This window comes from Eurosta solidaginis, chromosome 2 (assembly GCF_040869045.1).
Source record: "Eurosta solidaginis isolate ZX-2024a chromosome 2, ASM4086904v1, whole genome shotgun sequence".
In the NCBI taxonomy this organism is placed as follows: Eukaryota; Metazoa; Arthropoda; class Insecta; order Diptera; family Tephritidae; genus Eurosta; species Eurosta solidaginis.
In genome coordinates this window covers 14,752,701-14,779,720 of record NC_090320.1, presented here as the reverse complement: position 1 = coordinate 14,779,720, position 27,020 = coordinate 14,752,701, and the positions used below count along the sequence as shown (strand labels likewise).

Below are 27,020 nucleotides of genomic sequence, written 5' to 3'. Positions count from 1 at the left end.
TTGTTTACATGTGTTGCAACAACATGTTTTTCTTAAGCAAACACATTTAAAATGTGTGTATGTATGTTGTAAATTCATTGCAGTTTGTTTGAGTGACAGTTCATGTATCGTTGTTAAGTAAAGAAGTTGTTGATTTTAATTGAGGTTATCATTGTTTTTATCATCTGTTATTTTTTTCAATACCTACCATTTAAATGTATTATTTACAATCAGAAATGTATTTAGTTGTTTGCATTCGATGGTAAATAAAGTTTTTTTTATTAATATGGCAAATATACTATTAAAAATTTTTAGGATATAACCTTTTGACATTACGAAAGAACAGAAGCAACAAAAAATAACTGTAATCGGTAAGAAAAAAACAAAAAAATTTATCAACCACTTTGTTCCAATTAAGGCATCAACACTAATGGAAACATCTTTACGGTATGAGAAAGTCCTGAATGTAAGCGTAAGGCGAAAGCTTAAAAGAGAAAAAATAAAAATAAAAAAAATTTTATTAAATAAAAAAATAAAAATATAATAAAGTAAAATAAAATAAAAGTGGAAGAAAAAAATTGTAAAGCAAAATAATTTAAAATAAAATAAAATGAAATAAAACAAAATAAAATAAAAAAATACTGATTTATCGACCTTTTCTTCTTAACTTTCCAATCTGCTGGCTCGAGAAATTAAGACTGAAATTAGAATGATATTAAAAAATAATGACTTTCCGGATAGTATTATAAATCTTTAATAAAAAGAACGGTATCAAAAACCCTAAATCAAATAGTAGACGAGCCAAAGATATTCAAGTCAGTAGTATATGTACCACAATTATCAGATCGGCTTACGAAATCAAATTGCTTCAACAAAAACGAAATGAAAATAGCCCATAAACCAGTAAACATACTAAAAGACATTTTCAATAGAACAAAGTCAAAAATACCAACCGCGGAAAAAAGCAATATTATATATAAAATACCTTGCAAAGGTAATGCCAATAAATCTTGTAACAAGTTTTATGAAGGAACTACAAAATCAAAATTAAAAAGCAGATTAGCACAACATAAATCTGATTTTAAATATTGTAAACAAACACAGAACCATAAAACGGCCCTAATGGCCCATTGTGCAAGCAATGAATACTCACCAAAATTTGATGAAGCTCCAACAAGAAAAACAATACAAGAAGAGATTCACATTAGAAATGCTGCACATAATCAACACACCGACGGACAAGAGAATAAATTACAAATCTGATGTAGAGAACGTAGCTCAGGCGTACAGATTTTTGTTATCAAAAAAGAGTTAGTATTATACACCACGTTAAGCAGTACAAACGCGTAAATAAATGTATGTACATATGTATATGAATAAATTTGTTGTAAGGTTAATTATTTATTATATTAAAGTTTTATGTTGTTATTAGTTTGTCCTGAAGACGATTACCGATGGTAATTCGAAATATATTGGCAGAACGAAAACTTTTGTTTTATTAGTTTTTGCAAGAAAAACATAAGACCTCGAGCCAGAAAATTGAAAAGTTAAAATAAAAAAATAAAATAAAATAACAATTTTTGCTGTTATATCGGCCTACTGATTTTAAGATCGCGGGTTCGAATCGAGCTCAAGGCCTAACAATAATTTTTTATCATTATTATTGTTATGATAAATTTTTTCTTAATTGAAAAAATTTTTAAATTAGAATAGGAGAAAGAAAAAATTTAGACAACTGCCAAAGCTCGTTGTATAGATCCATTTCGGGAACTGCTAAATTCCTTCATCGGCAACGTTTAGGCGCCGCTGCTATAACCATTCAGCCATCACAGCGGTTTTTGTTTGTCTTCATTAATCCTACTTCTATTCTGGTTCGTGCCAATTGATATTCACAACACTGCGACATCTGTTGCAGAATGGCTGTGAAAATTGGACTTGTTTGTTGGCAATGCTGCCATAGTGTCATATTTTATTGACACTTTTTTCCCCGTGCTCTGGGATGTATTAACAATTTTTGCTGTTATATCGGCCTACTGATTTTAAGATCGCGGGTTCGAATCGAGCTCAAGGCCTAACAATAATTTTTTATCATTATTATTATGATAAATTTTTTCTTAATTGAAAAAATTTTTAAATTAGAATAGAAGAAAGAAAAAATTTAGACAACTGCCAAAGATCGTTGTATAGATCCATTTCGGGAACTGCTAAATTCCTTCATCGGCAACGTTTAGGTGCCGCTGCTATAACCATTCAGCCATCACAGCGGTTTTTTGTTTGTCTTCATTAATCCTACTTCAATAATAATGATAAAAAATTATTGTTAGGCCTTGAGCTCGATTCGAACCCGCGATCTTAAAACCAGTAGGCCGATATAACAGCAAAAATTGTTAATACATCCCAGAGCACGGGGAAAAAAGTGTCAATAAAATATGACACTATGGCAGCATTGCCAACAAACAAGTCCAATTTTCACAGCCATTCTGCAACAGATGTCGCAGTGTTGTGAATATCAATTGGCACGAACCAGAATAGAAGTAGGATTAATGAAGACAAAAAAAAACCGCTGTGATGGCTGAATGGTTATAGCAGCGGCGCCTAAACGTTGCCGATGAAGGAATTTAGCAGTTCCCGAAATGGATCTATACAACGAGCTTTGGCAGTTGTCTAAATTTTTTCTTTCTTCTATTCTAATTTAAAAATTTTTTCAATTAAGAAAAAATTTATCATAACAATAATAATGATAACAAGTAAGGAAGGCTAAGTTCGGGTGTAACCGAACATTACATACTCAGTTAAGAGCTATGGAGACAAAATAAGGAAAATCACCATGTAGGAAAATGAACCTAGGGTAACCCTGGAATGTGGTTGTATGACATGTGTATCAAATGGAAGGTATTAAAGAGTATTTTAAGAGAGAGTAGGCCATAGTTCTATGGATGGACGCCATTTAGGGATATCGCCATAAAGGTGGACCAGGGCTGACTCTAGAATGTGTTTGTACGATATGGGTATCAAATGAAAGGTGATAATGAGTATTTTAAAAGGGAATGGGCTTTAGTTCTATAGGTGAACGCCTTTTCGAGAAATCCCCATAAAGGTGGACCAGGGGTGACTCTAGAATATGTTTGTACGATATGGGTATCAAATGAAAGCTGTTAATGAGTATTTTGAAAAGGAGTGATCCTTAGTTCCCTAGGTGGACGCCGTTTCGAGATATCGCCATAAAGGTGCACCAGGGGTGTCTCTAGTTGTACGATATGGGAATCAAATGAAAGGTGTTACTGAGCGTTTTAAGAGGGAGTGGGCACTAGGTCTATAGGTGGACGCCTTTTCGAAATGTCGCCATTAGGGTGGGCCAGGGGTGACTCTAGAATGTGTTTGTACGATATGGGTATCAAACGAAAGGTGTTACTGAGCATTTTAAGAGGGAGTGGGCATTAGGTCCATAGGTGGACGCCTTTTCGAGATATCGCCATTAGGGTGGGCCAGGGTGACTCTGGAATGTGTTTGTACGATATGGGTATCAAATGAAAGGTGGTAATGAGTATTTTAAAAGGGAGTAATCCTTAGTTCTATAGGTGGACGCCTTTTCGAGATATCGCCATAAAGGTGGACCAAGGGTGACTCTAGAATGTTTGTACGATATGGGTATCAAACGAAAGGTATTACTGAGCATTTTAAGAGGGAGTGGGCACTAGGTCTATAGGTGGGCGCCTTTTCGAGATATCGCCATTAGGGTGGGCCAGGGTGACTCTAGAATGTGTTTGTACGATATGGGTATCAAAGGAAAGGTGCTACTGAGCATTTTAAGAGGGAGTGGGTATTAGGTCCATAGGTGGACGCCTTTTCGAGATATCGCCATTAGGGTGGGCCAGGGGTGACTCTAGAATGTGTTTGTACGATATGGGTATCAAACGAAAGGTGTTACTGATCATTTTAAGATGGAGTGGGCATTAGGTCTATAGGTGGACGCCTTTTCGAGATATCGCCATTAGGGTGAGCCAGGGGTGACTCTAGAATGTTTGTACGATATGGGTATCAAACGAAAGGTGTTACTGAGCATTTTAAGAGGGAGTGGGCATTAGGTCCATAGGTGGACGCCTTTTCGAGATATCGCCATTAGGGTGGGCCAGGGGTGACTCTGGAATGTGTTTGTACGATATGGGTATCAAATGAAAGGTGGTAATGAGTATTTTAAAAGGGAGTAATCCTCAGTTCTATAGGTGGACGCCTTTTCGAGATATCGCCATAAAGGTTGACCAAGGGTGACTCTAGAATGTTTGTACGATATGGGTATCAAACGAAAGGTGTTACTGAGCATTTTAAGAGGGAGTGGGCATTAGGTCTATAGGTGGACGCCTTTTCGAGATATCGCCATTAGGGTGGGCCAGGGGTGACTCTAGAATGTTTGTACGATATGGGTATCAAAGGAAAGGTGTTACTGAGCATTTTAAGAGGGAGTGGACATTAGGTCTATAGGTGGACGCCTTTTCGAGATATCGCCATTAGGGTGGGCCAGGGTTGACTCTAGAATGTGTTTGTACGATATGGATATCAAATTAAAGGTATTAATGAGGGTTTTAAAAGCGAGTGGCCCTTAGATGTATATGTGAAGGCGTTCTCGCGATATCGACCAAATGTGGATCAGGTGATCCAGAAAATCATCTGTCGGGTACTGCTAATTTACTTATATATTCAATAACACTAACAGTATTCCTGCCAAGATTCCAAGGCCTGTTGATTTCGCCTTGTAGAACTTTTTCATTTTCTTCTACTTAATATGGTAGGTGTCACACCCATTTTACAAAGTTTTTTCCAAAGTTATATTTTGCGTCAATAAACCAATCCAGTTACCATGTTTCATCCCTTTTTTCGTATTTGGTATAGAATTATGGCATTTTTTTAATTTTTCGTAATTTTCGATATCGATAAAGTGGGCGTGGTTATGGTCGGATTTCGGCCATTTTTTATACCAAGATAAAGTGAGTTCAGATAAGTACGTGGGCTAAGTTTAGTAAAGATATATCGGTTTTTGCTCAAGTTATTGTGTTAACGGCCGAGCGGAAGGACAGACGGTGGACTGTGTATAAAAACTGGGCGTGGCTAGCACCGATTTCGACCATTTTCACAGAGAACAGTTAACGTCATAGAATTTATGCTCCTACCAAATTTCAAAAGGATTGGTAAATTTTTGTTCGACTTATGGCATTAAAAAATTCTAGACACACTAAATGAAAATGGGCGGAGCCACGCCCATTTTGAAATTTTCTTTTATTTTTGTATTTTGTTGCATCATATCATTACTGGAGTTGAATTTTGACTTAATTTACTTATATACAGTAAAGATATTAAATTTTTTGTTAAAATTTGAATTTAAATAAAATTTTTTTTAAAAAGTGGGCGTGTTCTTCATCCAATTTTGCAAATTTTTATTTAGCACATATATAGTAATAGTAGTAACGTTCCTGCCAAATTTCATCATGATATCTTCAACGACTGCCAAATTACAGCTTGCAAAACTTTTAAATTACCTTCTTGTAAAAGTGGGCGGTGCCACGCCCATTGTCCAAAATCTTACTAATTAACCATTCTGCGTCATAACGTCAACCCATCTACCAAGTTTCATCGCTTTAACCGCATTTGGCAATGAATTATCGCATTTTTTCGGTTTTTCGAAATTTTCGATATCGAAAAAGTGGGCGTGGTTATAGTCCGATATCGTTCATTTTAAATAGCGATCTGAGATGAATTCTCAGGAACCTACATACCAAATTTCATCAAGATACCTCAAAATTTACTCAAGTTATCGTGTTAACGGACGGACGGACGGACGGACGGACGGACGGACGGACGGACGGACGGACATGGCTCAATCAAATTTTTTTTGGATCCTGATTATTTTGATATATGGAAGTCTATATCTATCTCGATTCCTTTATATATGTACAACCAACCGTTATCCAATCAAACTTAATATACTCTGTGAGCTCTGCTCAACTGAGTATAAAAAATTATTGTTAGGCCTTGAGCTCGATTCGAACCCGCGATCTTAAAATAAAATAAAATAAAATAAAATAAAATATATAAAATAAAATAAAATAAAATATATAAAATAAAATAAAATAAAATAAAATAAAATAAAATAAAATAAAAAATAATTAAATAAATTAAAATAAAATAATATAAAATAAGATAAAATAAAATAAAATAAGATAAAATAAAATGAAATAAAATAAAATAATATAAAATAAAATAAGATAAAATAAAATAATAAAATAAAATAAAATGAAATGAAATAAATGCAAATAAATTAAAATAAACCAAAATAAAATAAAATAAAATAATAGAAAATAAAATAAAATAAAATAAAATAACCTAAAATATAATGAAATAAAATAAAATAAAATAATACAAAATAAAATAAGATAAAATAAAATAATTAAATAAAATAAAATGAAATGAAAGAAATGCAAATAAATTAAAATAAAACAAAATAAAATACAATAAAATAAAATAAAACAAAATAAATGCAAATAAATTAAGATACAATAAAATAGGATAAAATAAAATAAAAAAATAAAATAAAAAAAAAATTAAGTAAATAAAATAAAGTAAAATAAAATAAAACAAAGTAAAATAAAATAAAATAAAAGCAATCGAAAGCAATCGAAAAGAAATTGAATAAACTTAAGATATAAAATAAAATAGAATAAAATGAAGTAAAATAAAATAAAATATAATGAAATAAAATAAAATAATACAAATCAAAATAACATAAAAGGAACTACAATATAATAAAATAGAACAAATCAAACTAAAATAAAATAAAGTTAAGTAAAATAAAACAAAAATAAAATAAAAAAGATAAATCAAAATAAAATGATATAAAAAAATTAATTAAAATTGAATTGTAATTGGCGAGTTATGGGTTTGGTATCGAAAACCATCAAAAAATTATCGATATATTATCAATTTGTTATATGATTGGTAATACTTTCTGGGCGGAGTATTATCGATATGTTGTCAAAAGATAATCAATTTATTTTCGGAGGGTTATAGGTTTATTATCGGAGTTTTATTAATTTTTTATCGGTGTGTTGCTTTCAAAAATGTATCTATTTGTTATCTTGAAGTTATTGATCCATATAATCGAAGTGTTATAGGTTTGTCAAGGATGTATTCCCTGTTTATTAACGTTGATTTATAGGCTTGTCATGAAGAGATGGCAAAAATTCAATATAAAATCGATGACACAAGAGACATGAAATCAATGAATGAATGAATGATATGAAGCCAACAAGAGGGCTCTGACAAGCTTTTTCGTTGTCATCTGGGCATGGTCTTGGAAAACATTCTGGTTCATATCGGGATGGTTGTAGGGACTGTCTGAATTATTTAGGGCAATCGCGAGGCAAAGTTGTTGTTATTTCCTGATGATGAAGGGGACTTTTTCGGGGTTCTGCTGGGGTCAATGTCCATATGCAACAAAGAAAAAATATTGATACATACATCGCGGATACGTAATTTCTTTCGTTTGAAAAGTTCATACAAAATCGAATTTGATTTTGAAATGGAATAATCGAATAATATAATATAATTGAATGGCGATTATTCGAATAATGTAAATAAATTTACTAAACGAATAGTGAAATCCAGTTATAAACGTACGAAAATCTAAACTCGAAAACTCGATTCATCGAATTACTCGAATATTTTAAAGAGCTCTAATTTTAACACCTCGAAAAGCTATTGAGTAATGATAACATACGTCTGAAATAAAGTATGGTAGTATGTTAGTAAATGAGTAATGGTAGTATCTTAATTCATTCTATACGATTTGGTAACATGTGTGAAATTTCGCATACGCTTAGCTGTCAGCAACAAAACTACCAATCATATTTTATGTGTTCACATAACTATGAGTATGTAAGTATTTTATATATACATATACATACACATTTATAAATAAAGAAGATAAAGCAACAGCTCAGCAGTATATCCATGAAGACATGGCGCATGGGAGCAGTCACTCATGAGCCCCAAAATCAAATTGCAACATTAAAAACCTTTATTCGGAAATTGAATATATAATGAATACATTCTTTGAGCTGAGTATAAAATATGTGTGGAATCATAATAACATAGCGTTCTTTAAGAGGTTTAAAAGCAGGTATGTCGACATCCCAATTCAGTGGTAGATTAAGGGCGATATTTGAAGTAGAATCATTTGCTTTGCTTCTATGCGTCTATATTGAAAAAGTTTAGATCTTCATTTCAAAGTGAAGCGAAAGCAAGTGTTTCGCTATGTGGTCAAAGGATTTAGATCTTGGGAAATTTCGTATAGGCTTCAAAGCTTACGATATTTATTAGATTTTTTCAAAATTTAAAATAACTTAATCTTTACATTAAACGTCATTTATATTAACAAAAGCTCGCTCAAGTTTGTCGTCGACTTTAAATAATAAATAAAACAATAAATAAATAAAAAGACGTTGTAGTTATCAAATCGCAAATTCTTCAAATATATACAAAATGCGGCCGCCGGTGTGATGGTAGCGTGCTCCGCCAACCCCACCGATGGTCCTGAGTTCAATGCCCTTGCAAATTTACATCAAAAATTGAGTTTCAATTAGAAAGAAGTTCCCTAATCCGGGTGGTCCCTTGAAAGTGATTTGGCAAACACTCCAAGTGTATTTCAGCCATGACCAGAGTCTCAGTGAAAATTCATCTGCCTTGTAGATACCGTTCCGAGTCGGCTTAAAACAAAAATAAATCAAATAACTTTCAGATAAGAAACCAGTAATTCGTCGATAAAAACCTGATATCTATGGCAAGTTTGTAACAATTCGATAGCAAGTCCACTGGTCTGCACCGATAACAAACCGAAACTTGCGGAAAACAAATATATAGCACGTCCGTATAAGCCGTTGTGTAAAATTTCGCGTTTTTAACATTCCTAATCACTAAAATAGCTGACTTGTAATCAAGCAATACAAAAACAAAATCGCATAACTATATTTCTCTTTTCGAAACTTGAACTGCATAAAATAGCATTTCTTGTCGACACCACATATCATCTTTATTTGGTTTTTCCTACAATTTTCACACCATTTTCATGCACTGTAAGCATTTCTCAAGTCAGCGCTCCTAAATGTATGCAACACATGTGTCTGCATTTATTGTGTGCTTATTTACATAGTTATTCAACTACTACACTTAGTTTATGTTGCACAATTTTCATCTGTGGTAAACTCTCAATTTATTTTAGCATGCGAATATGGGTTGAATGCTGTGCAATTACATATTAACATCTGTGTGCATTTGTATGTGATGATTGCTTGCATGCGTTTGTAACAAGGCGTTGCATACCGAGTTTATTTATTTCTTTTCTCTATGCTTTCAAATATGCTTCAAAATTTGTATTCTTACTTAGCTATACAGTGGCCCCAGACAACGCTGTCTGGGTGCTCCCATCCTGAGCGATCTGCGCCAGGTCTGGGAGCATGATATAAGGGACTTGGTATCTTTTATCAAGTCCTCAAAATTGTTCGAAAAGGAGGGCTAATGGTGTCTTTCTGTGGTACCACAACGGGCCAACTGATACTGGCCTATGTAAGCCAATGGGGCAGCCACTACTATCTAACCTAGCTTTTGCATTCGGAAGCTTAATGCAAATCAAAACCCAAACTTCACGTCTATTCTGTCCCTCATGAGTCGCTTTCGCTTTGTCTCAGTCGATCAACATAGCCTCCTCTGTTGTACCATAGATACACTACTGGCCTTTATTTTTGGGAACACTGCTGTGCTGTGTATTGTACATTTGTGCATTGAGATTAGTACATTAGCTGTTCGCCGCAGTGTGTTAAATTAAAACACCAAGGGCCGGGATGGCCCTGCTATGTATGATGACGGAGAGTCAATGCTCAGCAAAGTGCAACCTCATAAGGTATCACTATAGTAGCTCAACTCAACGTTGTTCGGAAATCCTTTAACGAAATTGGGTTTGATAAAGCTTGGAAAGAAACTAACTTAACAAATTCACCTTGAGCCCAGAAAAGGCCTAAAAATGTGAAGTTTTGTTGGATCCCTCGTGCAGGTTTGCAGTCGCTGAAATTGGCAGCACGTTTCCATTAAGAAGTATGATTCCTGTTTTTCAGTCAGCGGTTCATTGAATGCGTGCTAATATATTTTAAAATAGGATACCTAACTTGGGCTTTGAAGACAACCGCAGTAGAAGTGCATTGAACTTTATCTTGAGAACATAAACTTGTTGATATCATTGTAAACATGGAGCTCGAAATTATATATTTACAACAAAATGTTCTTTGCCGGCAACTGCAGTGGATATTCATGGATTTCGATATCTTGTCTCGATTCACACAAACAATGAGTCATTAGCAATTCGGGTGTCTTGGCCATCGTCCGATGAAAGATGGTGGAAAGCGAAGCTTTCTCTCTTTTCATAAAGTTAGAGAGAAATATTTGTTTCCCCAGTTGGGAAATTCAAAATATCAGAGATGCTAAAACAAGCGTTGCAAGGTAATTTCATAATAATGAAAATATTTTATACCACCAACGAGATTAAGGCCGACTTTTTCTTCCGTTTTTGGTGTGCTCATTTTTGCCTTTTGTCACATATTGGATCCGACACCGTGCGGGATCTGCTAAGGCACATGCACTTTGCTGAGAACTTGTGGCGGTTGCATTACACTTGGAGTACTTGCAAAACCTCTACCGAGGAAGAATGAGCAAAAATGGTTCTAATACATCATGTCCCATCAACTTTTCAAATAACGGTCTTTTATATTGGCGGTGTATAATCATAAGAAAAGTTAACAGTCAAGAGGCTTATCATGAAGCACTGGTGTAAGGGCACTTGGTTTCTTAATCTCGAATTCAATGTTATTTAGCAGTAACAGCAATTCAACTGCTGCTGGGCATGTCATACTGGCTCAAAGCGTAAGAATTCTGAAGCTAGGGCCACATAGCATTAGCTCGTAAAGCGCATTTTAATGAAGCTAGACTACAGAAGGGAAACACCTTAATACGATATGCTTTGGTTACGATAGATTGGCGGTACTTTAAATCCCCCGCAAAAAGGGCCTCATCGGTTTTTCACTAAAAGGGGAACAAAATAAATAAAGAGGACCCCCGTATCAGAAAATTTTAAATATCTTTTAATTCAACTGAATATTGCGAGAACAATAAAATGTAACTGTAATTCAACAGTTAGTTTAGTGGAGTTGCGAATCAAAATAATTGACCTTATGGCCAATTGAGAAAAACTAAGAATTGATTTTATAACAACTTCGGAAAAGCAGCACGGTGATAATGTTAATATCATTTTATATGATCGTAATTTCAAATGACTTTGTAGCCATTCGAATTGGCCATAATGTCAGTTGCCGTTATAGCTGTTGACCTTTTGTCACCCCCTCTCTTCTGAGATAGCCGCAGCTCTCACTTGATTAATTTCTAAACATATAGCTCAAACTTAAGCGCTGTTGGTACTAGCGTTACTGCCAATTATGCCATTCTGTATGCGACTAGTATCAGCTCAAAGGGTTTCAAGGCGTTGGTAAGCGCAACACAAAGCTTAAAAACTTCAGAGCTTCCGAATTGTCCACATTGCCTACGCGAAGGGTGAAATATGAATGTATCATATACCTATTTAGCCGGCGAGGCTCTGGCCACCACAAGAAAATGGGGATTGGGGGCGGGATGGCATAGAAGGTTTAACGTGGTCATATTAATCGTTCCCAAGCTGGTCGGGCTAGTATCTTAATGGTGCTTTGTGAACGTGGTGCTTGGAGAACGTACCAAATCTATATCCGGCAAAGGACATCTATAACACTACCCAAAACCTTAGGGGAGTGTCTTTGCCGTTAAAACAACAACAAAAACAATAGCCAAAGCAAAAAAGTAGACATAAAACCTAAAGTGCGAATTTGCAGCTTTGCATGACTGTCTCCAATCCATCAAATTTTCGACAAAATCCAACTGGAAAATTGTTATTCATAAAATTTTAATGCCACTTACTTAAAGTGTTTGTATATAGAAACGCATGTCAAAAGATCATCCGGTCGCCAATAAAAAATACCCTCTATACAAGACTGTAAGATACTGTGCTGCATTATTTTGAACGAGAGCCAATTTTCCATTCTGTGTATAAAGTCAATTTGTACCTTTTATTTGGGTATGTTACCATGTTTACGCGTTTGTGCATAGATGACTACATACATATGTACACGAATATATAAAACATGACTGTAAATACTCATTTGGCCCACTTTAGCTATAATAATTTTCTTCCTTTTGTATGTAAAAAAGTGTGTGCTTGTAGACATCAAATTTCTGCCGTTTGCCTTTGCTCTTTTGTCTGGCATTTTTATGGACCATTTCATACTTCGTCTAGCCGTTTGCTAACAACTGTGAATAGATTGTCAATGTCAATACTTTCTACAAGTGTCCCTTAAATATAGCAAACAAAAATATATATACGCTCATAATGTCTGGTTTGCAGTGGAAAAGCTTTTCTTTCTTTTGTTAACAATATTTTTTGTGGCAAAAATAGTTAAATCACTTTATTTTCTTTGCTGGTCGATTGTTTGCTTGAGAGATGTATCTAGCTGTGTGGAACGATGAATAGGACATTCAATATGTCGCTGATTAAAATTTATTCGTATTTACTTTCAAACACTTGCTGCTGTTATTTTTAGAATTCACATTCAATTGGATATATTTATTACTTATAGGTTTTTATCTATATATTTAAAATCAAATTCTGTGTTTGTGTGTTCCATACGGAAACGTATTTCCCACAATTCAATCATCACCAAATTTTGGCTATAGGTTCCTTCGATCAAGACGAAGGTTTTTCATATTTCAGAACTAAGCATTTTAAATAATTTTTTTTTTTTCAATTTAACGTGCACCACTGGATGGTGCGACAAATTTTGTATGTCAGCAAAAGTTACTCATACGCCATGTACGTACTTAAGTGCAGAAATTTTGTTTGGTCACAGCATTGAATTCACAAAAAGTCAAAGCGACTGGATTGAGTGGTTTAAAAGTTTTTATTAAATTTAAGCATTCCATTGTAAAAATAGCTGTCTATATGAGATGATAGACAAAAATTGTGCAGCTAAACTATATTGATTAAATTATGAGATTTTGAGTGTGAATTGTGTGTGACAAAATAAAATTTGAAAAATAAAGCAAAACATGATAAATTAGAGGAATTAAGGATCTAAGAAAAATTAAGTGGTTAAAAAGCAAGAAAATTAAGGAAAACTTGCCAAGTAGCTTTGTCATTGCTCTGATATGATGGAAGAAACAGAAGAACGATGAGTTATCAGTTAGTTATTGTAGTGCTTTCAACGCGAGTTATCTGATTTTGTAGCACTTTATCGATTTAATAGCGAAAAATTTAGTATTTATCCAAAATTATAGATATGCTATCAAACATATATCGATTATGCATCAACAAGTTGTCAAATTTTTGTCATTTATTTATCGATTTGTTATAAATAAATTATCGATTTGCTATTAAGCAATGATCGATTTGTAATTGGAAATTTACCGACTTGAAATCGAAAATTTTCAGTTTACTCATAGAAAATTTATAGACATGATATAAAAAAATTATTGATTTTTTTTCGAAAAGTTATCGATTTGTTTTTGGAGTGTTACCAATTTATTATAGACGTGTTATCAATATCTTATCAAAATCTTATTGGTAATGTATAAAGAAGAAGTCGAATTGTTATCAAAAATTAACCGGTTTTTAACAAAAATGTATTGTTTAGTTATCAAAAATCCAACAATCTGTAATCAAAAGTCATAGGTTCTTAAAAAATTTTCGTTTTACTATCCAAATATTATCGATCAGTTATCATAGTGTCACTAATTTTTAACGGCTTTTATCGATTTTTTATTGACTGCTCATATATTATAAAAAAGAAACAAAACGACACTACTTCTATATAAAATATGTGACACATCTGTAACGCTTCGATAACAAACCGATAAGAATCCGAGGAAGACCTTCTCAAAATCCTGAAGCTATATATTTCTGGTAGAGTTACCTCTGTTGTAGTTTCGCATTAACACCTGGGTGAGCTCTAGCCATGATAAGTAATTTTGAACTGGCCGGTTCGTAAGGATTCGACATAGACAGAATGAGTATATAGTGTTACAGAAGTTTTTTACCGCCCAACGTGAAAAACCTCTTTCAAAAACCAGGACCTATGTTATAAAAAATAACTCCATCTACTTGGCAAATACTAGAAGCTTTGAAGGACCTATGACACTTGCTGCTTCTAGATCTGACAGCTGTATAATTCATAATAGCCGGAGTCTTAGCCTGGAAAGCACAAAACGTGCTCGATTGTTTCCGCCTCCAACCCGTACGCAATTCTAACGGCTGCTATCACTGACTAGCTCAAGCTAACTTAAAATATTAATTTTCTAGACACACACAAGTACTTGGCACTGACACAATTATTTTATTTTTCTAAAGAGCGTGTCTCTTCCCCCTTCACACCCAAAGAACGCTCATTATCACTAAGTGTACTATTAGCATCAAATATGCTATGATTTGAAAGGATTATTGCATTCACATGCAAAGCTATAACAGCTAACCTGCATATGCAACCATCACGCGATCACCAACTCTAAAGCGCCTTAAGGTATGCTAGCAAAAACTTTTCAAAATTATGCAACCAGTTTTTAAAATAAACTTGTGCGCTATTGGCACTCAATTGGTGCATATTACACGTGATTGCCGCATGTTTAAAGTGGTTCAAACTTTATTCAAAAACTAAAGGCAAAAATTAAAAGTTGTTCGCTTAAAAAGGGCAGGGTGAACTTGAAAATGTTGGGAGTTAGCAGATGAATATATTAGAGCATAGTCGTTGGTTGCACGCACTGCCTTGCATTAAGGGTAGTTTGTTAGTCAAACGCAAATATAACACTTGCGGAAATTACAATGGAAGGAAGTGGAAATGAAAAACTGATTCAAAAACCATTCGGCAATAGAAGGCGGGCAAGTAAGGAAGAATTTATGTACTCGCGTTTGGTTTAAGTGGCAGATACGTATGCGCTCAACACTTTCTAAATATCTACATAAATTGTACTGAGTTTATAATTTTAAAATGTATTATGACAACAAGAAAAAAATGTGCTGTACGTTTCGCATTCTAAATAAAAATTTACTCAAAATCACACCCACTTCATATTGAATATAATTTTTTGCAAAATTTGAATTAAAAATTTTACGTAAATGTTAAAGCCAAATACTAACTTTAACCTTCATTTCTTCTTCTTTTCATGATAACTCAATGATGCTTTGAAATCTTCATTCATTCGCCACCATTGTCGGTACCACACTTGATTGTGTGCTTACAACGGTATTCTTCCGTCTCAAAAAACTTTTGCTGTTATGACTACATATGGCATCATCTACTTATGCTTGGCTGAACGCATTTTCTTTATCTCATTTGGCTACATATATTCACCACAGAAATGCAAAACCAGGAAGAGCTGCTCGAAGATATTCGAGATGACACATCTGTTAACCTTATACCTGAAAAAGGTGAGTGAAATGTGATAGAAATGCAAAAAAAAATGTATATCAATGTTAGCAGCGAACAGAAAAATAGCAGTGACATTTTTTACTAAACCTCATCTCAATTAAGGTTATTATCGAGTTATTTTTTTTTTTCATTATTTACAATATTTTATGATAAATCGTTCACGAGTGTATTGTCTGATACTCGGCAAACCAATCTAGAAAATTTTTTTGAAAAAACTCGTGAATTACAGGGTACTAAAAATTCGATTTGTTTTGCTAAATTGTGTTTCGGAATGACCCGGCAATAATGGGGAAATAACTCCTAACTGTCGTTGAGAGGGTACTCAGACAGCGAAGGGCACACTTTTCTTTGTTCTAAATGGAGAGAGCGATGATACGCGTAGGAGAAATGTTGAACCCGAACTCACAATTGATGGTGATGGAATCATTGCTCCTCCACACGACTATGGCAAAGTAAGAATATCAATACCAGACTAAAATAACACATGGTTGCAAGCGCTGATGAATATCCTCTGGAGCTATTCAAATATCGCGGCAAGGAGCAACTTCTATGCGTTAGTATCTAGGTTCTTATGTCCCCAGAACACCATTTACATAATAAGGCGATAATTCTCCCCATTAGGAAGAGAAACGAAATGCTAACCAAACAGTTTTCTGTCCTCCAGGGACCAAGGGGTGATCTCCGTAAGCATTATGGGGAAATACGGCACTTTAGAACACAACCGTATGAAGCTAAAAAGCACAAGCTGGTGCTCAGTGATATCCACCAACAGGCGTCGGACCTCTATGCCAGGAATTGCCCGGCGAATCCAGTACTTAACGAACAACACCCATAGAGGAGGAACGCACTCTCCTCAGGGAAACGAGCGCCACCCTATCTCAACTTCGATCTGAGTACTGTAAAAGGTTAAACTCTTACCCATGCAGAATTAATCCCGACATACAAAATGTATGCTCTGCTTGCTATGTATCCCCACATGACACCAACTATCTCCTCAATTGTAATGTGGAATCAACGCCTCTAACACCCTCTCATTATTGTCCACCCTTGTTGAAACATCAAGTTTCCTTGGACCCCGTTAGAGGATATTGATGACCATTTTTGTGATCGGTCACACCTATTGGATGGGGAGAAGCACTACTTCAACAACAACAACAAGCCTACCCCACGCTTAGATTCTCTTTGAACCAATATAACATACTACTTAAAAATGCTAAGTTTACGCTTACACTTACATTACGCTTACATTATGAATCTCGATACATCGTCAGCAAAAATTAAGTCAGCATCATCATCAACCGGGCTTGTTTATTTTATTTAATGTATATATAGTGGATTTATGGTCCTGTCCACGATGCCGACGGCGAGTATCAAAGGAGGTTTAATGATGAGCTCTATGCGTGGAGCAAGCAAACGCCCAAAGACGTCGATTGCTTAGTCATATAGTGCGAATGGACGAAGATCCTCTCGCTAAGAAAGTACTTTAGACGACACCGTAGTTTGGAGTCAGAGGAGTCAGATTAGGGGGGAGACCTTTAGAGCTCCTCCTGTCAATTTTAACATTATATCTTTAACGGCTTGCAACATTTTTGAATTTTAACGCCAAAAATGAAACGTTTCAGTCTGCGTTTTACCAGAATTTTAAATTCTGAATTGCAAGTTCTTAGAATCTTCACTTGCAGGCTCAAGATAAAGGAGGCTCTACTGGTGGCAGCGGGAGCTAGGTGGAAACATCATGATGGATGCCACGCGGCAAAACTCACACGGTCGGAATGGAATGTGAAGAGATCGCGTGAGCTTCTCACCCTCCGTAAGAGGGATATTTCCTTAGTTGTGGGTCTTATCACTTGTCACGTCTGTATTGGACCTCATGCGGAAAGTATTGGCGCTCCATTTAATGGTTATCGCAGAAGCTGCGGCAACAAAGAAGAGGCTAAAACTGCTAGGTATCTACCCTGCGAATGTCCAGCGCGCGGTAGAAGAAGGCAACGTTTTATGGGCAAGATGTTTCCCGTAGACTTGACTGATATAGCAGAGGTCAATACCCGATGCTTAGTAAGGTTCACAAAATCAACGAAGTGGTTTGATTGGAAGAGTAGGAAGAAATTCATGTGGTTTCACAATGGGCCTATAAAGGCCTAGTTGTGCCGCTCAGATGCGGACGACCGCCACTTGAACCTAACCTGACCTAACTTCTTAGAAAGAGCCATGTTATGTGTACATATGTAATACACACTTCCGAAACGCTCACAAATTTCGCGCCAGCTTAAGCCGCATATTCCGTTGCTGGTTAGCCAGCCTACCACCAAAATGCCATATATTCCACTTTGCGATGCTTTAGTTTATATAGCTGGAAAATGCAAATTTTTCGCACTGCCGCCCAGGCCACCTGAACACTTTAAAATTTTACAGTAGAACCTTTTATGACTTCACTTTACCTCTTATCTTTATACCTCCTGCATATTTTAACATCTCAACATTGCCTGCAATTTCTTATATTTTACGTTTTATTTTAGTTTATTTGTTTTGTGGTTTTTAGTTTTAATATTAGCATGTTGTTATTGTTTTTGCTATATAAAATGTCAAAGCGATAGCGCGTACAAGCGGCAGGCAGGAGGCAGCACTAGCGCGAGAGTAGCAACGATATTGGAATGAGAGAATAAGCTAAGCTATAAAGTGGTTTGTGGCATTCAGCATGACAATCTCGCGGTTTGTTCTTCTGCCATGTACCTCAATACCAACCGAAGTAGCAACCAAAATGGCAGGTGAATTTGTGGGTTGCTTTAGCGCGATCAAATCGAGCCATTGAGGCAGCTAAAGTAGCTTAATTTGTATATTCTTGCTGGTGTGTATGTACGAGTTTGCGTATATTTGTATTTGTGCTATGTTGGCGGCTGATAAGTAATGAGATAGCAGAGCTATGTTGTAGATTATATTTAAAATTCGCATCGTGTGCAAACAGCCGTACTTAATGTGCTCACGTGCAAAGGGAAACGACATTCTGCAGCTAAATTGAAAATATTTGTATGTGCAAATATGTAGTTTTAATTTTTTTGTGTCGCAATTTAATGCATATGAGCTGTCAACTAATTTCAACAAAATATATGAATACCCTGATGTTTTCTTAAATGTTTAGTATCATTCTAACTCGCTGGAGTAGGCATTTTGTAGTTGTGTTTAAAAGGAGATTTCCTTACCAAGACTGCTCAGGCTGCCTTTTCGGGTGGGTATTCGCGTTGACTAATTAAACATTTATAACGACTGGAAGGACGAGGAGAGTCGATAACTTCAAAAGCTAGAGTGGCGCGGAAATGGAATGGAGAAGCATATGAAAAAGTGAGAAGGAGGAAGCCCTTTCAAAGTATAGATGTAGATCGGAATAAGTTGCGCTAGCCGATCTGTAAAAACCACACATAGATAGCATGTATCTTGTCTATAGTTTTAAAATAAATTTTCCTCAACACAAAAATTGGAAAACCAGGGGCTTTGTTATAAAGTAACTTCACACTCTTGGCAATTACTATAAGTTTTTAAAAAATATCCTACTGGCTGCTTCAAAACCCGATATCCGTGTTACTATTAACACCAAGATTTTTAAACCGGCGAAACTAGGACATGAACACAGAACAAATCGAGCGTTTGACTTTGCAGACAAGCACATGCACCGGGAACTATTAAAACTTGTGCAACGGTTGGAAGCCGCGTTCGATACAAGCGGCTGGGAAAGCGCGAATTTGGCATAGGTTCGGGAGATGGTAGAAGCAGACTGAAGGTAGTTCACTGAGAAGATTTTCATTGTTTGAGCAACCCTCGACACCTTAAGCTCATTTAGAAGTAATATATATTTCGGAGGAAATAAGGAACAGCGGTTGGCGGTAGGAACTGAAGGAGCTAAGTGTACCTTTAAGAGGCAGAATGAATAAGACAATCTTCTCAATTACAAAACCAACGAAACATCGATAAGGCATTTACTCCTAAAGCTGAAGAACATAAAGATGAAAGGCTCGCTATACTAAGAACCCCATAACCTTAAAAGATGAAAAGCAAAACGGTGAGGAAAATAGTTGCACAGTGCCAATGGAGAAGTTGTTGGGGTGCGTGAAAGCCAAAGATAGTCTCAGAAAAACAAAGCCGGGAAGTCAAGCTGTTCAAAAAAACTAAAACGAATTTCCAAAGTGGCCTGCCAAGAGGATACGGCAGATGATGAAATTGTGTTTTAAAGTACCGATAATCCATCCCATCATTTCTTATGTTCAGACGTCGACAGAAATTAAGATATGTGTGCATATGGAGCTTTTGAGTGCCATAATTACAATGATGCAGGATGAACCGTATAAACAGACTCTCTTCTTCGATTCAGCATAGAGCCACAATGTGGTTAATTCTGGGCTTTCAACCAGGTTTCACGCAATGGATATCGTCTTATCTTCTTGATAGAACTCAAAGAGTGATCTTTAACAATGCTTTGTCCGATGTCATTGATGTAAGTTCTCGAGTTCCTCATGGCTGTCATCTTGTCCCAATTCTGCTCTTGCTGTTTATAAACCATATTTCTACAACAATAAAATCTTCTAAAACTTTGATGTATGCTGATTTTGTAAAAATTTATTATCCTATGCATCAAGCGAAGAAAGGTCTCTTTTACAATCAGAGCTGGACGCATTGCACAATTGGTGCACCATCAACTATATGCCACTTAATCTTAAAATGCAAATTTATGTACTTTTCTCGTAGATTATTTCAACTAGCTTCCTACGTTCTCAACAATTATAATCTTGAACAGGTATACAGTTTTATAGACCTTGGTGTTAATGTGGGCAGTAAACTTAACTTCAACCTTAATCAGCGGTCTGGTTTACGGACGGATACAAATTTTGTGGCGGAAAAGCCAGAGCTGGTACCTATGGGCGGAATTTCAAGAAAGCAACACGAATGGGATGCTATTTCTATATTTTTTAGCCACAAATCCAAGCAATATGAGTTTCCGGAAGAGAATGTCTACGCCGAGGCCTCATTCAGTCTATGTGAGGTCCTCATGAACCGGCGAGTTCAACCTAGGATGGGTTCTCGGCCAAGCAATTGAAAAAAAAGAAAAAGAAGTCCAAATGACACTAGATGGAATTCCCTGGGCAAAGACAGGCCAAATTTATGATGCTGTCTGCAAATGATAATATTAGCCAAACTTATTAATCTAAGCAGAGAGAACAAACGAACCTTAATTGGGTTCTATACGGAACGCTGCAGTCTACGATGTCACTTTAGTAAGTTAAATTTATCTGTCGGTTATGTGAACTGGCGGATGAAATACCTATACACATTCTCTGCGAATGCGTTGCTATAGTAAGGTAGAGATTCTCCCATCTATGTTGGGTGATATAAAGCCAAAAGCCTGACGAGGTACTTAAGTACATTAAAAGCCGTCCACGTATAGAAAAACGCTCAAAGCACAATATATCTAAATAACGGTTGAGGCGTTTAGTTACAATAATAGTGTTCATTTCTGGATCTTATTCAGGACTCGCATCGCCAATATTAAATTTTTGTCCCGCTTTGATAATCCAGCCGAATCTAACCCATTTTGTTTTGTTGTTTTTCTGACTGGGTGCTTAATTGACATACATTGGAACAATTTTCTGTCATTCCTTGCCAAGTATAGTTTGGAAACAATCCAATTTTGGCGTTGCTCCATCTTCAGTACAATTTTTTTTTCTTCGGAACGGGTATTCAGTTGTTTGTTAGGCTAAGCTTAAAGTAAGTTAGCTTAAACTCCAGTCAAATTTTTACTCCAGTTAAACAACTCCGCCTTTGGGGTTGGCTTTTTTGTACGACAACATTGATTTTCACTTATCGAGATAATTTATAGATAAGGCAGTAGCCTTGAAAAGATATTGCTCCAATATGCGAGAAATATAAATATAGTTCAAAAGAAAATATCTGATGTTATTCTTTAATTTTTCTTAAACCTGATAGTTCTCAAGTTGTCATTATTCTCAATTCACTATCCAATCTTTGAGAAATTTTTTAAAAATTATATTTCTCAAGTTATTCGCCAACATCATTCCCAAATTCTTCTCCAATCTTTTAGAGATTTTGAAAAATATGTAGTTTCTAAATGAATTTCTCCGGTTCGTAGCCTACCTTGGATATCGAGTGAGGTGGAGTTGAAAAAAAAAATAGTTTCTTTATTTTCGGTAAAATACTGTAGTATTCGATTTTTCGAAAACCACACTTGAGTACGTGTGTACGAGAATTATCTTTTTTTAAATTTAAGTTTAAGTAAACTTCAGAAAAGTAAAGCATTTTTCATTTGAAACGCTATGACTCTCAAGTTGAGCATGAGCTCTAATTGTACTCAAGCCCAAATGTTTGTTGGGTATATTCGACGCCATTGCGAACGAACTAAAATAACTAATAGGCTAACTAGAGTTTAACCCTGCTACGCAGGCCGCTTAAGTTCAGCTTAAACTTCAGTTAAAGTCGATTCAAACACTGTGGTAAAAGTTTAAGCGTAGTTTAACTGACAAACTAAGTTGAACTTGTACTGAAAAACCGGACCTTAGGGAACTAACTCATCGTGATAGAGAAAAAAGCTATACTTCTCTTTCATGGCTCAGCTACATATAGCTTTTTTATAATATAGATAGATACTACAAAGCCTTTATTATAACCTTTTGCTGGTATATCCTTTTCTTGTTTTGGTTAAGAAATTTTAATTATTCTGTAGCTCGATCCCCCGTTCAGTTCTTCAGGGTTTACAGTGAATACCTTATAATCCTCTTTATACTATCCCAACTATTTTTACTCTGCATATTATATCCAATTTCCCTCCAGAAGATTTTCGCTTTCATTCTTTTTTCACAAACTTGCATTTGTTTAGTCGTTTGCTTCACTTTTTATTCTTGCAACTTTCCAACATCATTCAAGAGCTTAAGCTCCACTTATACGTTGTGTCCCTTGGTTTTTTATAATTTTAATGCACATTCACTCTGATGATATGTTGGAAAATGATGTGAAACGTAACGCATTGAATAGACAGTTACAGGCGCTTAAGCTTAAATTACGGTCTTGTATTAGGGGAAATGCTTTGAGTAGAAAAAAGCTGGACAAATTGAAATTTCTTGTCAGTTCGCTGCTGAATTTCTCTTTCCGCTCATATTTCATTATGCTCAACTTTTATCTAACTAAACTAAATCTTCTATTATATTCCAATTTTTCTAAATGTATCTGCAATTTATTTTAACGATTGTAGTTGCAATTTATAGTTTGGATCTGCAGATGCATATTAAGCTTTAATTTCCGCCATATTCCTGGCGGACGTGAACCAATTTATTTAGAGTGCGAGTTGAATTGGAAGTGTTAGCGCGAGTGGGGGTAATAGTGAGATTCTGATTGTGAGTGGAAATAAGTTTGGGAGGGAAGGTTGCTAAATTCTATAAGAGATGGACATGAATAAAATGCATATAAGCATGGAACCTTCTAGGCCATAACATCCTCCCACACCCTAGATCCATCAGGAGTTCGGGATCACCAGAGTCTTGACTGTTAATGGAATAGGATTCGCCACGTGTAGGCGAGGTTGACAATTGGGTTGGATAAGCTATATATTGCGCAGACAACCCCCTGAATCAATTTGATTTTTTAGTCGCCTATTACGACCGGCATACCTAGCACGGCTAAATTCTAAGCCCCTAACATGCTGGGGTATGAGGTGTGCTCTTTCCTGTTGGTTTCTTAGCGCCACCCATATGCTAGGTACGCTTTATTGTTGTTATTTTGAGCCAATATTAAAACTTTTGTGAATATCAGTGATGGAGAGAAGTTGTACTGTTTGTGTTCCAAGCCTGTTTCTATGCTCCTCTCCCTTTCTGCGCAGCGCCGTATTCGTGCATGGTTATGGTACATAGTTCTGCTCCCTTGCAGATTTTTTTTTGCCATTATATGATCTACATGACTGAACTATTGCAGCAGGGCACTGAATATTCCATATGAATATTACGTTTCATTAAGATATGTTTGCCGGCTCTACTATTTTGTTATAAGTCACTAACTCTGGTAATTCAGGCTACGTGATCAGATTTTTATACATCATTAAGTGACCAAGAACACTCTTCATGGTTGCGTATAATTTCTTCTTTCTCTTTATTTGTTTAGCCTCGGACTATGGGGGCAGTACAAGCTTATCTGGGACTATGGGGACAGTACACTAAACACTGTGTCTTTTTCTGTGGCGCCTTTCTCAGAGGCGTATCGATAATGTTCACATATCGACCAGCTCTGTTGGTGGTTAAGCGTGAATACCCGATATGTTTAACAACATTTCCTTAATAATATTCATGTGAGCTACAAACGTAATTTGTATTAAAAAGAAATTAGTTTTATATTTAATTTTAAACTCGAATTTAATTGTATGGTTATTATATTTGTATTTATAAAACGGATGATGTGCTATAAAAGACTCCGTCTTATTGTCACAACCACTTTGTTCAACTAATAAATAAATAAATAAGGGCATGAAAACACAGAAGTCCCGAAGTTCGATCGTATTATCCGTATAAGTTTGAAAAAATATCGATGAGTCGGCGCTAAATACATATATTATCGATATCAAGCCATACATATATTATCGATAACAAAACTACATCTTTGCGATAGCAAACTGATAACTCGTTGATTTATAACAGATAAACCGTTTTTGAAGAATAAATCGATTATTTGTTAATAAAAAATCAATAACTTTTTGATTACAAATAGATAAATTTTCGATAACAAGTTCATAAATTATTGGTGAACAATCGATGATTAGTCTACGAAAAACCGATAACTCATTGATTACGTTTGACATCGATAAAAGATTTTAAACAATTCGATAACAGATCGATAACACGCCATCCGGATTTGGCTACGGTTACAGTTCCAGTTTTTCTGTTTCATCTCTCCTTTCTTGTCCTTTCCACCCACCACGTACTGGATTTCCCCCCACCGTGAGAAAAGATGTCTACGAATCAAAAGCATTGTTTCTTTTATGTGGTTGTGACATAAAAATCACTCAATGACAGAATAAGCTGCCAGCAGAACTTACACATATACGTATCTACCAAGTACTCGCGCGCCCACTTATCTCTTAGTATACATGTACATATGTACAATATGTAATGTTTACAGCTTCAATTCTTATAAAATACGCATAGGAACTTAATAAAGTAGTAATCCTTTAAAGTTTGTAAAGAGATTTCAAGCAATTCAAAAATTCAGCAACCCCTATAATACTTTCGGCAGCAGACATAAATCCGTTTAAGCATATATTTAAGTTATTGTTTAATTTAACATTGTTATATCTACTTTACGTACATATATACATATGGGGTATTCCATCCCATTTCGACCAATTTTGAACCCGACCCCTTTAGAATTGGCTAAAAGTTTTTCTTCTTTTTCTAGCTTACGAAAGACGTTTTTCAGAATTTTTTCAAATTTTTTCATCCAACTCAAAAAAATTTATGAATTTAAAAAAAAAAAACAGCGTTTTTGTTTTCAAAATGCTATAACTTTTTCAAAAATTGACCGTTTGGGATCTTTTTTTGTTTTTTTAAATTGTTTTAAATGTACTTTTCGGAAAAAATACAAAAAAATTTTTAAAGTTTTTTTTTTTTGTAATTTTTCAGTTTTTCGAGATTTCTCGAATTTCGCCCTTTCTTTTTTTTTTTTTTTCTCATAAAAAACTTCAATCAATTCTGCAATCATCACCACTAATCCCGGAGTGGGCCGATTATTGTATTTTTTTTTATTTAATTGAAAAAAAAAACTAAACATTTTTTTGTATTTTTTCCGAAAATTACCTACATTTAAAAACAAATTAAAAAAAAAAAAAGATCCCAAACGGTCAATTTTTGAAAAAGTTATAGCATTTTGAAAACAAAAACGGTGTCCAACTCAAAATAAGTTATAAATTAAAAAAGAAAACGGTGTATTTTTAAAAATGCTATAACTTTTTCAAAAATTGACCGTTTGGGATCTGTTTTTTTTTTTAAATGTACTTTGCGGAAAAAATACAAAAAAAAATTTTAAAAGTTTTTTTTTCAATTAAATAAAAAAAAAAAAAAATAATAATCGGCCCACTCCGGGATTAGTGGAGATGATTGCAGAATTGATTGAAGTTTTTTATGAGAAAAAAAAAAAAGAAAGGGCGAAGTTCGAAAAATCTCGAAAAAGTGAAAAATTACAAAAAAAAAACTTAAAAATTTTTTTGTATTTTTTCCGAAAAGTACATTTAAAAACAAATTAAAAAAAAAAGATCCCAAACGGTCAATTTTTGAAAAAGTTATAGCATTTTGAAAACATAAACCGTGTTTTTTTTTAAATTCATAACTTTTTTTGAGTTGAATGAAAAAATTTGAAAAAATTCTGAAAAACGTCCTTCGTAAGCTAGAAAAAGAAGAAAAACTTTCAGCCAATTCTAAAGGGGTCGGGTTCAAAATTGGTCGAAGTGGGATGGAATACCCCATATGTATGTACAAAAGATATAGTTGTTGCTTTATTGTGCGAAAGACATTACCTGTGTTTGTTTTTTATTGAAGTGGAGGCGAAGATAAAAGCGTAAACGACAATGTAAACAGCGTGATTGACATACATGCATGTAAATATGATTGTAAACTAAACATGTGTTGTTGTTGTATGTGCTTAAGCCATAGAGACAAGTTTAAGTTGATTCAACATTGTTTGCTCCGAAATATTATATAATGCTTTAACAGTTTGCTTGTATCTTTTTTTGGATATTAAAAGCAACAATTAAGCCAGTTAAGCTATCGCTTAAAATAATTTCATAAAGAAAAGCGAATTCAGAATTAAATAAAGTTTTAAAATTTCATAATCTCTGCATAGCCCGTATGCTCTAGAATACATTTTATAAACTGAGGTTTAAAAGCGAGTTCTTTCAATTCAAAATTTAAGATGTCATGAAATAATATGGCTAGAAAGTATATTCCACAACTTTAAGTAAGTTCGTTAGTTCTGGTTTTAAAAAAGATACCGTACGATACCAAAAAGGTATCCGTCTCCAAAAAAGCAACAGTTCTAAAAACTGTATGGTTGAAACAAGTATTCGGCTGAAACAAGAACCATGGTTTTAAAAAGTACTCGGATACTAAGAAAGACTCAATTCCTTAAAACTACCCGGTTGCGAAAAAGTATACAGTCCTAAACAGGTCACCGGTTCACAAAAGGTAACCAGCTCAAAAAGTCCTTGATTCTAAATACCCGGTTCTAAAAATGTTCGAAAAAGTAAACAAAATTCACGGTTCTTAAAAACTACCCGGTTCTGGAAAGGTATTGGGATCCGAAAAAGTAACCAATTTTAAAAAAAAGTACCCGGATTCTAAAAAGTGACCAATGAAAAAAAAAAAAAATACCCTGACCTGAAAAACTACACAAATTAGAAAAAGTGCCCGG

General features: G+C 34.9%; 1 protein-coding gene and 1 long non-coding RNA gene across 5 annotated transcripts in view; one reads left to right on the top strand and one right to left on the bottom strand.

Annotated features, from left to right (window-relative positions):
* LOC137239336 (uncharacterized) overlaps positions 1-27,020 on the bottom strand; it is a 329,408-nt gene that overhangs the window by 15,797 nt on the left and 286,591 nt on the right. The gene's annotated exons all lie outside the window — the stretch shown is intronic.
* DIP-theta (Dpr-interacting protein theta) overlaps positions 1-27,020 on the top strand; it is a 554,628-nt gene that overhangs the window by 424,045 nt on the left and 103,563 nt on the right. For all 4 annotated transcript variants that reach the window (XM_067764509.1, XM_067764510.1, XM_067764512.1 and 1 more), the window contains one exon: positions 15,503-15,574. In XM_067764509.1, coding sequence (XP_067620610.1) covers positions 15,503-15,574 — 72 coding nt within the window. The remainder of the gene's footprint in view (positions 1-15,502; positions 15,575-27,020) is intronic.